Here is a 16,153-nt window from a genome sequence, read left to right on the forward strand (position 1 = left end):
ATAGGAAGGTCACAATACCTAAGTATGAACATAAATTGATTTATAATACATTTTACGATACTTCAACACAACTTTGGATGATACTGCAGATATAATACAATTAAAATATAAAACAAGATATTGTTCACGGATCAGTGGCGGATTTACAAATTTGCCGCTAGTAGGCCATTCAATTTTTGCCGCCCCTAATGATTGTGAACTTAATGATATTTCTGTCAGTTACTAGATTATTTTTACAACCCGCTATGTACCGAAGAGTTTAATGTTGACCTAACAAGTTTATCTGACAGCGACTTTAAAGCGTAAAACCTCTGTAACTTTTAAACGGCTCAATTGATTTTCATGAAACTCGCCCGTAAAACACCTGTAATACAAAAAAAATACTAAATTAAAATCGGTTCATTCGTTCGGGTAGGTACTATATCAGAGGCGCACCCATCGGGTGGCACCCCCCCCAAAAAAACGACACAATATAATCACGGACTAAAATTGTAATTGAAGTACTTAAACATTGTGTAGAAATCATTCATGGTGCTTTTTGCTAGGTTTAACATAAAGAAACCGGAGTCATACCACTGCAAAGTTATAAAGCGCTAACTAGTTTTATAGAAACCAGTGTCAAGTAAAAAAGCCGCGAGCGCAGCGAGCGCAAAATTTTTAAGATTTAGAACAGTAAAGTACCAAAACGAGTTTATAAAACCGGCCTAAAGTGAAAAAGTCGCGAGCGTAGCGAGCGCCAAATTTTTTGAGTTTTGAGGACACAAAAGCGAAATTATTTGGGACACAAAAGTCCTCCACCTCCTGAACAGCTTAGAAATCGTCAGCGTAGAGCGTCAGTTGTTTTTGCTACTTCGGTGCTTTAACTTTTTGTTAAATTAGACTCAAAGAGCGCAGAATAAACCAGAAAAGATGAAGAAACCGCGAGCGAAGCGAGCGGATTTTTCAATTTATTTTTATTGAAACGCTATTGGAATATTTTAAAATTCATGATCACATAAACCTAAGCATATATTAAATAAAATAAAAAATAAAATAAAAATAAAAATAGCCTTTATTCAGACCTTGTTTACAGTATACAATCTTAATCTAACAACTCTGACGAGTTGATGACACCAACGACCTGGTCTGTTTGCCCAACTTTGGCAAAGGCCTCCTCCATTTCCTTCCACTCTGCTCTGTATTGGGCTCTTCTAGTCCATATATTCCCTGCTATGCTTTTAATTTCGTCATCCCATCTTCGGTACTGTCTTCCTCGATTTCTTTTCTTGTCCCTAGGGTACCAAGATATTATGTTTTTGTTCCACTTGTCATTGCCTCTGACTATGTGGCCGGACCATTTCCACTTTAGTTTCCTTATTCTAGTTGTGACATTCTCAATTTTCATGCGCCTTCGGATAGTGGTGTTTCTTATTCTATCAGATTTTCTTATATTTAGCATGCTTCTTTGCATTGCCGTCTGACACGTTTCAAGTTTCTTATATTGCGCTTTGGTGAGAGCCCATGTCTCGCAGCCATATGTCAAGACTGGGAGTATACAAGTGTTATACAGTTTTGTTTTCACGTACGTTTTGATTTCTGTATTCTTCATTATTTCCTTAAACCCCCAGTAGCGTTTCCATGCATTTCCAATCCTTGTGTCGATTTCTTTTGTCATTATATCAGTGACCGAGATTTGTTGGCCCAAGTAAGTGTATTCTTTTACAAACTCTACTGGTTCGCCGTTTAAAAGAATATTGTCTTCCAATGCGTTTGTCATAGCTTTGGTTTTTGAAGTGTTCATCGTCAGACCTACCTCGCGGCTTTCTCTATCCATATCAGTGATCATGTATTGTAGTTGGTCTTTGCTCCTTGCCAGTATTATTATGTCATCAGCGAACCTCAAGTGTGTAAGATTTTCGCCATTTATGTTAAGTCCGTAGTGGTCCCATTCCAGTCTCCGAAAGATATCTTCCAGTACAGCTGTGAATAATTTAGGTGACAGTGGATCTCCCTGGCGTACGCCTCTGTTTATGTTTATTTGTTTCCCTTGTTTCTCTAGTTTTATTCTTGCTGTACTGTTAGTGTATATGCTTTTTTTTAAATCCTAATGTATTTCTGGTCGACTCCTTGTTTCTTCAGACATTGCCAGATACTGTTGTGTTCTATTGAGTCAAATGCCTTGATGAAATCGATGAAGCAACAGTAGAAGGGCACTTTAAACTCTTTGGCTTTTTCAAAAAGTTGTCTTACCGTTAGTATATGGTCCAATGTTGAATAGCCTGACCGGAAGCCAGCCTGTTCCTTGGGCTGGTTTTCATCAGAGTTTTGGTTATTCGCCTTAGGACAATTTTTGCAAAAATTTTGTAATGTTCGACATTAGGCTTATTGGTCTGTAGTTGGGTCGTTTTCAAAAAAATTGTAAAAAACAGATATGAAACAGATAGGAAAGCTATATTGTTATAACGGAAAAGTAACAGAGACGAATTATTAGGGTCAGTATTTAACGACGTACTTTTAAAAGAAAATAAGTAGATAGTAGTATTCGAATTGTTCTCTATAATTTCGCTGTCGTCCACCTGGTGTTAGTGGCATATTGCCTGGGAAGAAAAGAAAACCTTAATACATAAATATTAAATATTCTAAAACAAACCCCACAGCAATTCTTATACCCGAACTAAAGCCATTCGTAGGTAGGTAACTATCCCAAACTTATCCCATTATAATACATGATGTTACCTGCAAATATCGATTGTAAAAATGTATATCGATAGAAAACATTTTCGAGTTTTATATTTTATTAGTGGATTGATTTTTATTTACTCTGTTCATGTCGACTTTTCGTAAAGATACCTTTATAAAATTATAAAATAAAAAGAAAAGTGGTAGGTTTGATTAAATACGTTTTTATCTCGGTACGTACACTGTGAACAAACCTTAACCGTTCATATCTGTTACGTCACAGAAAAAAGTAATCGATATGATAACCGATATGAATAAATTGCTTGTGTCTAATCTAAAAAAATCTCTTTTTCAATGCTAATTCTTACTTTATACGAAACTTGTATAGTACAGTGATAGTGTCAATATACATTTATTCTAAGCTGAGTTATAAAACAGTAAAAGTACTTACCGATACTTTAAAAGTCTCACAGTAATAAGTAACTTTTAATTGTCGAATAATCACTGCACCACAATATTTCGTGCTTGTTGCGCTTCTCAAAATTACCGAACATTTTTGATTCGTCGATTCTTTTGACAGTTCAGTTGCTAATGTTTTAGGTAAAATAATTTTGATAACTACTACAAAAATATTAAAATTACTAATGTAACAGACAGGAATAACAGAAATGAAGTGAAATCAAGACTTGCTTTAATTAATTATTCCTGAATTCTGCGTGTTATATTTCATGATAATTTTAGCAAATTCCTTCAGGTTCCACAATGCTCTGCTAAGAAATCAATTATTTGTCAGTTAAAATACTAATATTGAATAATAAAATGTTTTCTAAATGTCGCGCCAAGAATGTGGACACGCATTGCTTATATGAAAACAAATGTTCTACGTTGTAGTTTTCTTTTAAGATTAATCATTCATTGAGGATTATGGGGCGTTATTTTTGTTTTTCATAATGCTGAAATAAATGTTTATTCTGTTTTAAGAGTAATTAGCTAGTAGCTATTCTTTAAAAAAGAATAACTCTGTTGGACGTTTTAATATACAATTTTTTTGAATATGACCCAGTTGTTAATTTCTCCTTTGTCCCCCTTTTTATGGAGTAGGATTATTGCTGATGTAGTCCACTGTGCAGGAATTTCCTCGGTGTGCAATATGTCGTTGAAAATGTGTTTAAGTAGTGGTACTAACTCGTTTTTACAATCTGTAAGTAATTCGTTGCTGATATTATCAGGGCCGGGAGCTTTATCCTTCTTCTGTGTTTCTATTGCCTTGTATATTTCTTCTATTAGTATAGGTGGAACCGCGTCGGTGTTATTTAAGTCGGTGTTTACTATTTGGTTCTTGCTGGAGTAAAGGTTTTCGTAGAATGTAGTTGCTATTGACAGTATATCATATCTTTTTGTTTTCGTTTTCGAAAGTCGGTCTTTCATATTGGGTATCCAGTTTTTCTTTTCTTTTAAAGTTTTTAGAGCTTTTTAATACCTCCGGTTTTGCTTATGTATTTTTCAAAAGTTTCACGCCTAGTGCGTTCTCTGTCTTTTCTTATTTGGTTTTTGATTTCTTTACTTATTTCGCTTATTTTGTTTCTGATAATTTTTGTTTTCTTTGTAGTATTTAACAGTTTTGATCTTGCTTCTAGGAGTGTAATTACTTTCTCTGACAAGTTTTTCTTATCCTTCGTATTATATTTAGTATCAGGTTCTGGTCTCAATGTCAATATTTCATGTAGTATGTTGTACTTCTGCTGAGTATTTATACCCTCAAAGGATGATTCTGTCACTAATTTCAGTTTGTCTTTGATGGTGTTTAAGATTTGTTTGTTATTTGGTGTTGGTCTTCTGACTTTGAAGGGTCGACTTTTAATAGTGCCCATTGACCTGCTCAGACGTGCTCTGAGGACTCGGTGGTCGCTATTAAAATTTAGATAAATGGTGCCGCAGTCGTCAATTAATTTTGGTCTATTTGTTAAGATGTAATCAATTTCGTTTTTGAAACTGCCGCCTGGCGATTCCCAAGTCCATCTTTTTGAAGTTCTTTTCTTGAATAGGCTGTTCATTATCCTCATGTTATTTTCCATCGCCATTTCTATTAGTTTTTGTCCGTTCCTTGTTCTTTTCCCTCTGATGTAAGGGCCAAGTACAATATCTTCTCCATTTTGTGGACTTCCAATCTGAGCATTGAAATCTCCCATTACTATGCAGTGTTTGTATGTGTACTTTTTTAGGGCGATGTTGAGAGTTGAGTAAAATGCATCGATTTCTAAAGTATGACTGCTCTGTTGGTGAGTAAGCTTGCACTACAGACCATATTTCCTGTTTTGGAGGAATTTTAATATTTAATTTGTTGAGTTTTGAGGACACAAAAGCGAAATTATTTGGGACACAAAAGTCCTCCACCTCCTGAACAGCTTAGAAATCGTCAGCGTAGAGCGTCAGTTGTTTTTGCTACTTCGGTGCTTTAACTTTTTGTTAGATTGGACTCAAAGAGCGCAAAATAAACCAGAAAAGATGAAGAAACCGCGAGCGGATTTTTCAATTTATTTTTATTGAAACGCTATTGGAATATTTTAAAATTCATGATCACATAAACCTAAGCATATATTACAGTGAGTTTATTAATCGTTTATTTATATATGGATTGTGTACTCGTATAATTATAAAAAAAAAAAACTGTAAAAAAATTCGCAAAATTTGCCGCCCCTCTAAATCTGCCGCTCTAGGCACTGGCCTACTCGGCCTATTGGTAAATCCGCCACTGTCACGGATAGCAAAACAAATTGAAACATATTTTTAAACGAGTATGTTATGACTTTCAAAACACACATAAAAACTAACGAACACTGTCTACAACCGGAATAAAATTAACTACCTAAACATGAATGTTGCGGATGATGCGCAAATGAGTAGCAAAGTTTAAAATGTCTAATATCAACTAAAAAAATGGCACCCAGGTGGTTTGTCGGCCACGGCGGGAGATCAGCCAGCTGCTCAAGACTTTTGCGCAAACACAGCGGCACTCCGACGGATTAAGGAAAGATAAGCGGAGATACCATACTGCAGGTAGGCCGCCTTCTTCTAGGTCAAATACGAATGGTGCGCATGACCAAAATGATCAGTTATGAGTATGTAAATTAACATAGCGTTTGGGTTCTTTGGGACATCAGTCAACAATCTATAGTATTATAAAATCAAAAAAATCTAAATCTAAATCTTTTTATTTCACATAGGCCTTTGCAGCCTCCTATGAAACGTCACATTAGTTGCACGGTTCCAAAAAGTTGGTCTCATGGAGGAGAGCCGGCAAGAAACTCCATAGACACTCTTTTTAAAAAGTAATACAGTCACAGTACAAACAGTCTAATAAATAACAATAGTAAGCTCACAAAATTATACAATGCAAGAAAGTTAAACTGTAAATCTATACAATGCAAAGGGAGAAGAAAAAGTCGTTTAATTGCCAGGGAAGCCACACATGGAGAGATGAGTTATCGCCATATAATATCTTTATCGTCAACAATGTGTTAAATTTTACAATAAGCTTTTTTAATTAGGGTGGATTTTGCAGTGTTCTAAAATTTTATATCCGTGAGATCGGTACATAAAATGGTTGGGTCTAAAGAACGCTTATAAGGGCGAAGACAGTAACGTCCCTCGTCCCCAACTCTCCCTCATTTTTTCTTAGGAGATATTCCGTTATGACTCCTCCACTAGTCATTTTGTTATCCACGGGCACTCCCTATTCCTCCAGTTTCAGAGTCCGATGAAACGGTAATGCGATGTGAACGGACAGAGATCAGGCGCATGACCAATATGTATGTGTTCTCCGATGCACGGATATATCATTCACCAGCTTCCAGCCAGACTCCGAGCTTCTTTGTTAACTTTTTATAAACCCACAAAGCCATTTTTGCACGGGAATCAAATCCGAGACCCTACACATTGCAAATTAAGTTTGGTTATTGGTAATGTTAATTTAGAATTTTGATTTAAGATAAGAGCTTAATTTAAGATACATTTTCAAATTAAGGGTTAAAGTCATCCAACAGATAATGAAACCTGACGTAGCTCAAAGCTTTAAGCGGGTTGCAAGTTAAGTATTTAAAATCTTCAACCACCACTCAAGATACCAGAAACGTCCGTTCGGTGTCTCAAGTTTACGAACTGAAGATACTCGGCACGTAACCTTACACTTGATTTTTAATAGTTAAGTACAATTTTAAAATTGGATTACGTTAAAGATGTACATGGATCAGAATGAATTTATTATATTTAGTCAATCTTTTTTTGAATCTTTGATTCAATATCTGGGAGTTCTTTGAAAAGGCTGGTACTTGTTGCGCAGTAACATAAAAAGTTCTACATCCTAGACGTCTTACACATTAAAACAGGAAAGCTCGTTGAAATTCAAATTATTAATTTAATAAACCATTTACCAATTACTAAAGTAAACTAACCTGTATTCAATATAAAACGGAAACTGTTAGTCGTTATAATTTCAAATCAATGCAAAGTAAGTGTTTTATGAGATTATTGCCATGTATTTATCGATTAAATTATGACTTACATGACACTTTAAATATTATCGCTTTAGATTAAATCATGATTTACATTAATATATTTAAATCGGTGATAACAAAAAGCACCTGCTCGCGTCATTATACTTAAGAAAAATAATATGAAACCAGTTCAATTTGTATTGATGTCATTTTTATGGGAAAATGATTGGAATATCTAAGTACTTATCAGCCCTTTATTTAGTTTTTAAGCGAATTAACGACTAAACTAAGAATGTTAGGACTTTTAACTGCTGCAACAGAGCGAATAGTTTCAAGTTACAATAGATTTATCAAAGAATACCTTTCTAGCATCGATAGATGAAAACCTAGATTCAGAAAAGAAGGAACGTGTTCTTATATAATATAATTTACTTCAGTATATTAATTCCTGTCGGTCATTCTATTAATTATTCTAACCTTTTACTAATTGTTCGAATTTCCAATAAGTTAATGGATAGATTTGGAACGAAATGTTTAACGACTTTGCTCTGTTGTGTTGAGGCAGTATTTTATTTTAAATAATTTTGCTAATATCCGAAATCTTGACTATAAATTACTGATAGTCACATCGTCTATTATTTATATGTATTTGTATATACTTGCTTATTTGATGTTACTGTCTTATAATGAGACTAACTACCACCTTGTACTACCGGTTTCTTAAAACTGGTAAACTATTGTGTTCTAATGTTTTTAAGACATCTTTTTTATCGGAATTATTGCATAAAATTATCACCGAAGAACAAGTTGTAGAGTTTACCTAATCGCCCACAAATAGATATACAATATTCGTTATGGGTAACGATTTTTTGTGGGTTTTTTTGTCATCAGAGCATGGGTATTAGATTACTCGTTTATCGGTGAACAAGTTTTTTAACTGGTTCGTATTTATGTATCACTAAACCACTTGGTTAATACGGTTACATGACATCCGATGAACAAACTATTGTTTACAACAGCATCGAGATCAGGTATTTTGTAAGGATTGGTCTGGAGGAAAAACACCGTGAGAATAGTCCATGTAGATTTGGCACAACTATGGAAAAATGGGGACTAAGTGTTAAAGCTGTGTTTTATGTTTTCAGGCTGATTTTAGTTCAATGGGTAACAATCATTATACGTTTTAGTTATAAAAAAAGAAAACTAAATATGACATCTGAATAATTTTAAACATTTTCCGGCTAGAAAGTTTTGGAATCTCTTTGCTTTAACTATGTGCTAATCAACGTCCAAGAAGTAAAATGCAATGTGTTAAAACATTTATTCTAAAGGTCCTAAAATACCTAGAAAATGAAAGTTCATTTTTGTGAATTTTTAGTCTCGATGTTATGGTTTAATTGTTGACAGTCATATCAACTCCTAAGGCAACGATCAACTGAGGGCCGATTAAACATGGTGCTGCAAATATCACGCAAGAGCTTTGACTACAGAAGGCACGCACATATTTTGTCGAATTTATTCTGACGTGCCAAATGGTGCAATACCATCCAGAGGTGGTAGGCGGCATAGTGACCCGTCCGTATATATACCGATAACACTGTTAGATCAACATTGTCTAGTGCCTTCACCGACAAACAAACACAAACATGAAAACCATTGTAAGTGTTGTGATAGTGCATTCATTTATTGGATACTCGAAAAAAGTGTCTCGTGATAGTGTTGTGTGGAAAGTACCTAACTGGAATTTCCAGAAAGAACTTTCTCCATTAACGTGTTATTAAAACCACCCCTAAAAGTTAAGCGCAGTGTTCAAATCTAAATATTAATTACGATTAACTTGTTCTAGGTCTTCCTCGGTTTCTTGGCGGTCGCCCTCGCTGCGCCTCAAGCCCTTACTGAACCCATCCCCATCGTGAAGCAAGTGAGCGAAATCAACCCCGACGGCTCCTACTCATGGGCATATGAAACCGGCAACGGTATTAATGCCAACGAGAATGGAGCCCTGAAGAACATCGGCGCTGAGGAGCCCGCTCTCCAGGTGGAAGGCCAGTTCTCATACCCCAGCGAGGAAGGTGGCAACATCCAGCTCTCCTACATCGCCAACGAAAATGGATTCCAGCCCCAAGGTGCCCACCTCCCCACCCCTCCTCCGATCCCAGAGGCCATCCAGCGCGCCCTCGCCTACCTCGCCACCGCTCCCCCACAGGCTGAGAACTAATTCATGTTTGGAAAATAGGTTAAGCACTATTCAATGTAATTTAAATTATCAAGTATCCCTTAATAATGCAATAGACTAGCTCTATTGCTTTATTAATGTTTACTTACACGCCTATTAGAAATTCTATTTTATATCTTTGTATTTTGTACATAAACTGCTCTTATGTAAATATAAAATTTAAACGTTATTTAACGTATTTTTCTTTACCTTTTTGGATATAAACATTATGAATTCTGCCACTGATTGAAAGCACTAAGCAACCACTAAACTTTACCTACATACTTAATACAGTTCCCTGAAAAATATTTCGGTGATTGATAAAGTAAACTGACCTTATCTAACAACAACAAGAAAATCCAGTAATTCGAAGACACACATAACAAGTTTTTTACTATTGTAATTCTAAGTTCAACAAAGCGTCAAGTAATAAAGCGTCAGTTACAACTACTCGAGATAAGCAGTAAACCATTTGATTATACTCACTGAAGTACTCAACTATTGTCCTATAAGTGTCAAAGGGACAATCTATAATTAGTTGTGGCTGCAGTAATCAACGTGATAATTAACATTCAAATGTTGACTTCTGACCTATAGAAAGGTTAAGGAGATAGTGATAAAACATTGTATTATGATTACAAAGAGCCCTAACTGCGTCAGTAACCCTGAGAGTTTTGACATCGTGTTGTATCAATAAACTTATAATTAAGTTTTAACTGCGACTAACGCGTTTTGAAATGTTATTAGGCAATATTACGGCGGATAATATATACTAATTACAATATTAAACGTGCGCCTGTGATGTGCGTAGTTTAAAGGGTACTTAATTTTTGAATTTGCGAAATAGTTGCCATTAAATTGTCGGCGCCGTTATCTAATAATTATTGGATAACGATTAAAGATACGTTACGCACGTCCTATGTAGGTAAACGATTTGTAGTTCAGTCAAACTGAATTTCAAAAACTCCATGGAAATCTTTGACGACAAACACACCTTACTGTATTTCGTTATTAGTATTTATAGAATAGTGATGAAATTAAACAAATATGTAAAGTTTACACCATCAAAAATAACTTGATAATAAATGTAAATAAATATGCGTTGAGGAATAGTCAAGGATGCGACCTTAATTTTTTCACGGATTTTATTATTGATTCTTAAAGAAAGTAAGTTTTGTTGTTTGACGAGTTTAACAATTTTAATTGGAATTCCACAAGCCGTTTAATTTTGCGTGAGAATGTAAATGTAATAATCTTTCGTCCAGAAAATATTTTACAGAACTTTAACTCTGTAATTGATTTTCATTAGTCTTCCATGACTACTTGAACTTTAAATTCCTGAAGGTTTTTGCTGAAAGGCCTGTTAGAAAAGCGATTGGTGACATATATAGGTGTGTATATATGTATGTAGAACCTCTTTAGAACCTTCAGCTTCACGGTTCCTAACTATGAAAGCGAAATGCATGGCAGTATAATTCTCATTTCCATGCCTTGGTCGAAAAACATTTATACCTACTATGTTGTCCACTACCTTCCATGTTCTACTCTATTATTTATTAAAATAAGAGAGGCTTTCAGTGGCACTATCTTTTTACATATATACCTACATATTATACGGTAATATAAACAGCATATTAATTGATTTTTATCAGCTCCATCTAGCGATAGACAACAGAACAGTCTAGTGTATGAATTGATTTAAATTTTAAAGATCGATCTCATCTCACCTTTGTCATTTAAGGTTCGCCACTGGATATTCATTCTAATATTAAAGGCAATATGAAGATGGCGTTGATTTAAATTTAAATATTTAATATCTTCACTATTCTATATTCTATTTGTAGTATCATAGCATGCAGATATCACCTTTATTTGTCAAAGGGATTTTTATCTAAGTACTGTCAGCATGTCTTCTCAAAGGATGACTCAACAGTTTATAGGCGTCAATCATTGTATTCATTGTAAAAGGCAAAGAGAAAACGACTTCTACTAGTTATTGTGTAGTTGTTTCGTAACATGTCTATATTTCATATTACATGTCTATCGATCCTCGTATTATTTATATGATTATAGCTTTCTATTAAGCTTACAACAATCTTTTGAATTCATCTACAGTAAAATAACAGTTTTCTAGTTATGTAGTCATATACATACTATGTATATACCACCTGATATTTCTTTAAACGCCCAGGGTTGAATATGACATTTAAAAAATAATTAATTTCTTTTTCATCCTAAGTTTCATTCAAATTAATTTTAGAACAATAACGCCATATTGCCAAACTGTAACAGCTAGTCTTCTTTAATTAAAGGCCATTGGTTCTTCGTACCCGCGAACTGCAAACTAAACAGTCGACCGACATTTGATCCGGGTGTACTATGCCAAATCGAATAACAAATAATCGAATATCAATTTATCGACCACTATAAATCGAAATTCTAAATACTCGAACATTCATAATACTTATCGAATGGTTATTAAATCGAACATTCAATACATCGCGCAGTCTATACATCGAGTGTTCAAAATATCGAATGTTCGTTTGATCGAGCGTTAAATGCAAAACATATTCATCCTATCGAAAAATCCTTATTTTTTATGAATACAAGAAAAACTCAAAATTTACTAATAAATCACATTTTAATCTTTAATTCTTATCTTTTAAAGGTACATTTTAAAATTTTGTGTGAATTGAAAAGGCAAACGCGGAATTGGGAAGACCTACTTTACAAAAAAGAGGCAAAAGGGATGATAATGCGATAGAAAAAATGTTAAATAATAATAAAAACTACATTAAAATATGATTTATTCATAAATGTTGAGTTTTTCTTGTATTCATAAAAAATATAAATTTTTCGATAGGATGAATATACGATGCATTTAACGCTCGATCAAACGAACATTCGATATTTTGAACACTCGATGTATAGACTGCGCGATGTATTGAATGTTCGATTTAATAACCATTCGATATTATGAATGTTCGAGTATTTAGAATTTCGATTTATAGTGGTCGATCAATTGATATTCGATTATTTGTTATTCGATTTGGCATAGTACACCCATTTGATCCGATGGTGGGCAAACATTTTTTTCGAGAAAATCTAGACTCACATCAAAGTTTTCAGTCGATCCGATACAGCAAAATACTAGATCTTTGTAGTATGAGCACGACCTTCCATCTTCATACTAATTTATAAACCCAAACAAGCTATCGGCCGACTAAAAGTTTGCATTGTATGGGTACTCAAAGAGCGATACCAATTGGCGACGGTAACCGTACTATTAGAGATACCATACAATTACGTGTTTAACCCACCACATATCAACGCGTAGCTTCGAGCATTATTACAAAGCGGAGGCGTTTGTACTGATCACCTAGAAAGGTAAAAGGTTAAGTGTGGTAATTATCTATTATTACGGAGTAAAAAAAGACGAGTGAAGATGCCATAATTCAGGTAGGTTAGGCGCTTTCATCTAGGTCAAATCCGTACGGTGGACATGACCAAAACGAGTTACGAGTGAACTAACGACGCGTCCCGGACGCGTAGTTGGTTCACTCGTTCATTAAGACATCTGTCAATAATTTTTGATATTACAAAAAATGATGAAAAGAAAAAGAAGAAAGTATGTAAGGCATGTAAGGGCGAAAATAGTAGCGTTCCTCGTCCCCCGCTCACCCGCATTTTGACGCGCTACTTTCTTAGGCCATTTTCCTTTATGGCACCTCCATTAGTGATTTAGTTCTCCATGTCTATTAATAACAGTGGGGAGGAGGGGGGAGGGGAGCACGTCGGATTCGTCTGCTGGCTTCCAGGTCAAGGTGCGGTTCATGTCTCATGTACTGCATTCTTGCATTTCCGTTGTATTTCCTGGAAGTGTCGCGAACTTTCTCGACGGTGGAATGACTCAGGCAGTGATGTGGATGAAGGTACTTTATGATGCGTAGGCAAAGATGTTACTGATACCATCGTACTTTAAGTGACTGTGTTAAGGATGTGTTGTTTGATTTCCTTGATGCGCACGTAGAGAGGATTATATAGGTTCTTCTATACTAATATACCTAATGATGATATTTTTTTTTGTTTCTACCCCAAAGATTCCGAAACTACTTCACCGATTTGAAAAATTCTTCGACTGTTGAAAAGCTACACTCTTCCTATATTTTATCCCGCTACGCTTAGTTCCAACGGTCGGTGCCGGTAGTAGCTCCCTCGGAACGTGGGTGAAACCGCGGGAAAACGGCTAGTAGGTTCATAAATATAACGTATGAATATTTTTCCTACTCTTCAGATCCATTTTTGGTCATGAGATAAGACGAGTAATAAATTAATTTTTATATCAGTAGAACACTTTTGGTGAACTTTGTTTTTTTTTATTTTCATTAGTGTTCAGACACTTTTATGGTAATAATATAAGGATATTAATTTTAGTAAATTATACTAGTTTAATTTATTCAAATATTCAATTTGATGTACCACAAACATATATTTCAACAGATTATTAGACGACTGGAATAATCGTGATTCTTTAATGAGGATATTCACCCCTGAAACTTGTTGAACAAAGGTTAATATCAAAAATAAATTATTTAATAATAGTTAAAAGTTATGATGTGTCAGCAACTATATCAGACGTTGTTATACATACCTTTATTGTAAAAATGCTGTGTCACTATAAAAACAACCAAGCCTGTCCTCCTAAGTGTACCTAATTGAATTTAGAGTAGATAAACCATACCTACTAATTATTACAGTAAATCGTACGTAATACACGTAATTTAAAAGGAATGTAGGCATAGCTACTATGTATACCTTTTGTATTTTTCTCGATTATGTAATACGTATCAAACTGTTGCAGTGTCTATGTAATTCCTACTTCATCCAGTCACACTGAATAAAGCACACGTAAACTTAAAGCCAGAAAATATCAATTAACTTCAAGGCAACAACCAGCAATGACAAGGGTGCTAATGGATAGAATTTGCACAGTGCAAACATTCACATCTTTGTGTGTAATAAAAGTATTGCGTGATTTGTGGGCTGCAGATGGCATGGGTCAGTCGTGGTGACCCGAGGTGGTGGTAATAATACTCGTTGACATTTAGAAGATTCAAACTAGTTTTGTAGAGGCCCTCGTTCGATCTGTGCGTTCGGATGCCACGTTTCCAGAGTGTGGCGTGTTATCTACAAGGTTAACTAGGATCCATCTAATTTATAGCTTATCTAATTCACACATCTATAGTGGGTGTGGTATCCCACGTGAAAATTTTTAATTGGTAACTAATTTGAACAAAGAAAATAATAATATTCACAATTCGTTACATTTCCTTACAAATAAATTAAATTTTTGATTAATAAGTTAGTATTCTACTACACAATAATCTTGGGTCAAGTAAACAACAACATTTTAATTCAAGGCCTTACTTTAAGGATGTACAAAAACAATTGAATATGTAAATAGATTTTATTCAAACATGAGTGGATCCGTATGAAGATCCAACAGTTGACATAAAACACAATGCCTTATTTACCTACATTTATTTTAGTCTAGGCATTACGTAGGTAGCAATGGAATGCAATATTAATATGATGCAAAACATACTTAAGTACGTCGGTAAACTATTTGTGTAAATCATTATACGTTTTTCTTCTTTTCTTTAGTTTAGGAAACAAATAGGGAAATAAATCTTTTAATTCATATTCTACAAGAAGCTATGCATAAAGACTACTAGGTATGACACTAGTTAAAAAAAAATAATAAGTATGACACTAGTTTAAATATCATGTTCCTCTTGGAAATCCAAAAACCTCCTTTGTTAAAAGGACCGTATGAGGTGAGGTGAGATGTGATGTGATATTTGAGTCAGTCAGATCTTTACTTTATTTATTTTAATCTTTATCTTTATTTTAATAAGCGTTAGGTACCTACTCGTACATTGTATTTTACATGAATATTGTTGTAAATTAATATTATTTTTTAAGCATACCAATAACTACTTATAAGAACATGTATGTAGATGGAACTTCTGCTACGGAAGCTACCTATGTCACCTTGTCGTTTTAAAGCACCATTTTAAAGCATAACGACTGTAAATGAAATATGAGTAATAAAGGACATACACATTGAAACAATAGGAATTTCAAAGGAAAGGACTCATTAAACTCAACTGAATTCGCGGATTATTTTTCAAGACAAGTAGTTTATACCTACCTATTGGCACCAAACATGCTAAAATAATTTGAACTATTTTTTATTTATATAAAAAAAGAATCAGTAAAATCATTACCTATGACTCTGTTGCTTGCAAACATCTTTAATTGGCTTGAAGGAGTAATTTTGTTTTTGCTTTAAAACAATGTTCCTAAAACAAAAGAATCACCAAATCAACTGCCGGAAAAATGTAAAAGACAGACAGCCGCATCGCTTGCTTTGCATTTTCAATATGCACGTTGTGTGAAGTCTAAAGTCGTAAATAAAGGTTAAAAAAATAAAATGTTTAAACTAGCTTCCGCCAGCGGTTTCATCTACGACCCGTGATAACTTCTTCTCGCACAGCTAAATAGGGGCAATATACATGTAGTCTTCCTAAAAAGTAGGCACACCAACAATAAAAAAAATCAGGCCAGTATTTGATGAATTAGCGCTCAACAAACAAACAAACAAAACTCTTCAGCTTTATAATGTAATATAGATAAGTATGCACAATGCAGAACATAATAGCATGCAACTCTACTGTATGCTACTGCCGTGCGGTAGTGATCTATCTCGCTGTCACCATAAAAA

General features: G+C 34.5%; 1 protein-coding gene across 1 annotated transcript; it reads left to right on the forward strand.

Annotated features, from left to right (window-relative positions):
- Positions 1 to 8,782: 8,782 nt before the first annotated feature.
- Positions 8,783 to 9,518, forward strand: LOC124630686 (endocuticle structural glycoprotein SgAbd-8-like). Its single transcript, XM_047164651.1, has 2 exons — positions 8,783 to 8,809; positions 8,998 to 9,518. The coding sequence occupies exons 1-2, from the start codon at positions 8,798 to 8,800 to the stop codon at positions 9,367 to 9,369; spliced, it is 384 nt and encodes a 127-aa protein (XP_047020607.1). The 5' UTR covers positions 8,783 to 8,797; the 3' UTR covers positions 9,370 to 9,518.
- The last annotated feature ends 6,635 nt before the right edge of the window (positions 9,519 to 16,153 follow it).

This window comes from Helicoverpa zea, chromosome 5 (genome assembly GCF_022581195.2).
Source record: "Helicoverpa zea isolate HzStark_Cry1AcR chromosome 5, ilHelZeax1.1, whole genome shotgun sequence".
Lineage (NCBI taxonomy): Eukaryota > Metazoa > Arthropoda > Insecta > Lepidoptera > Noctuidae > Helicoverpa > Helicoverpa zea.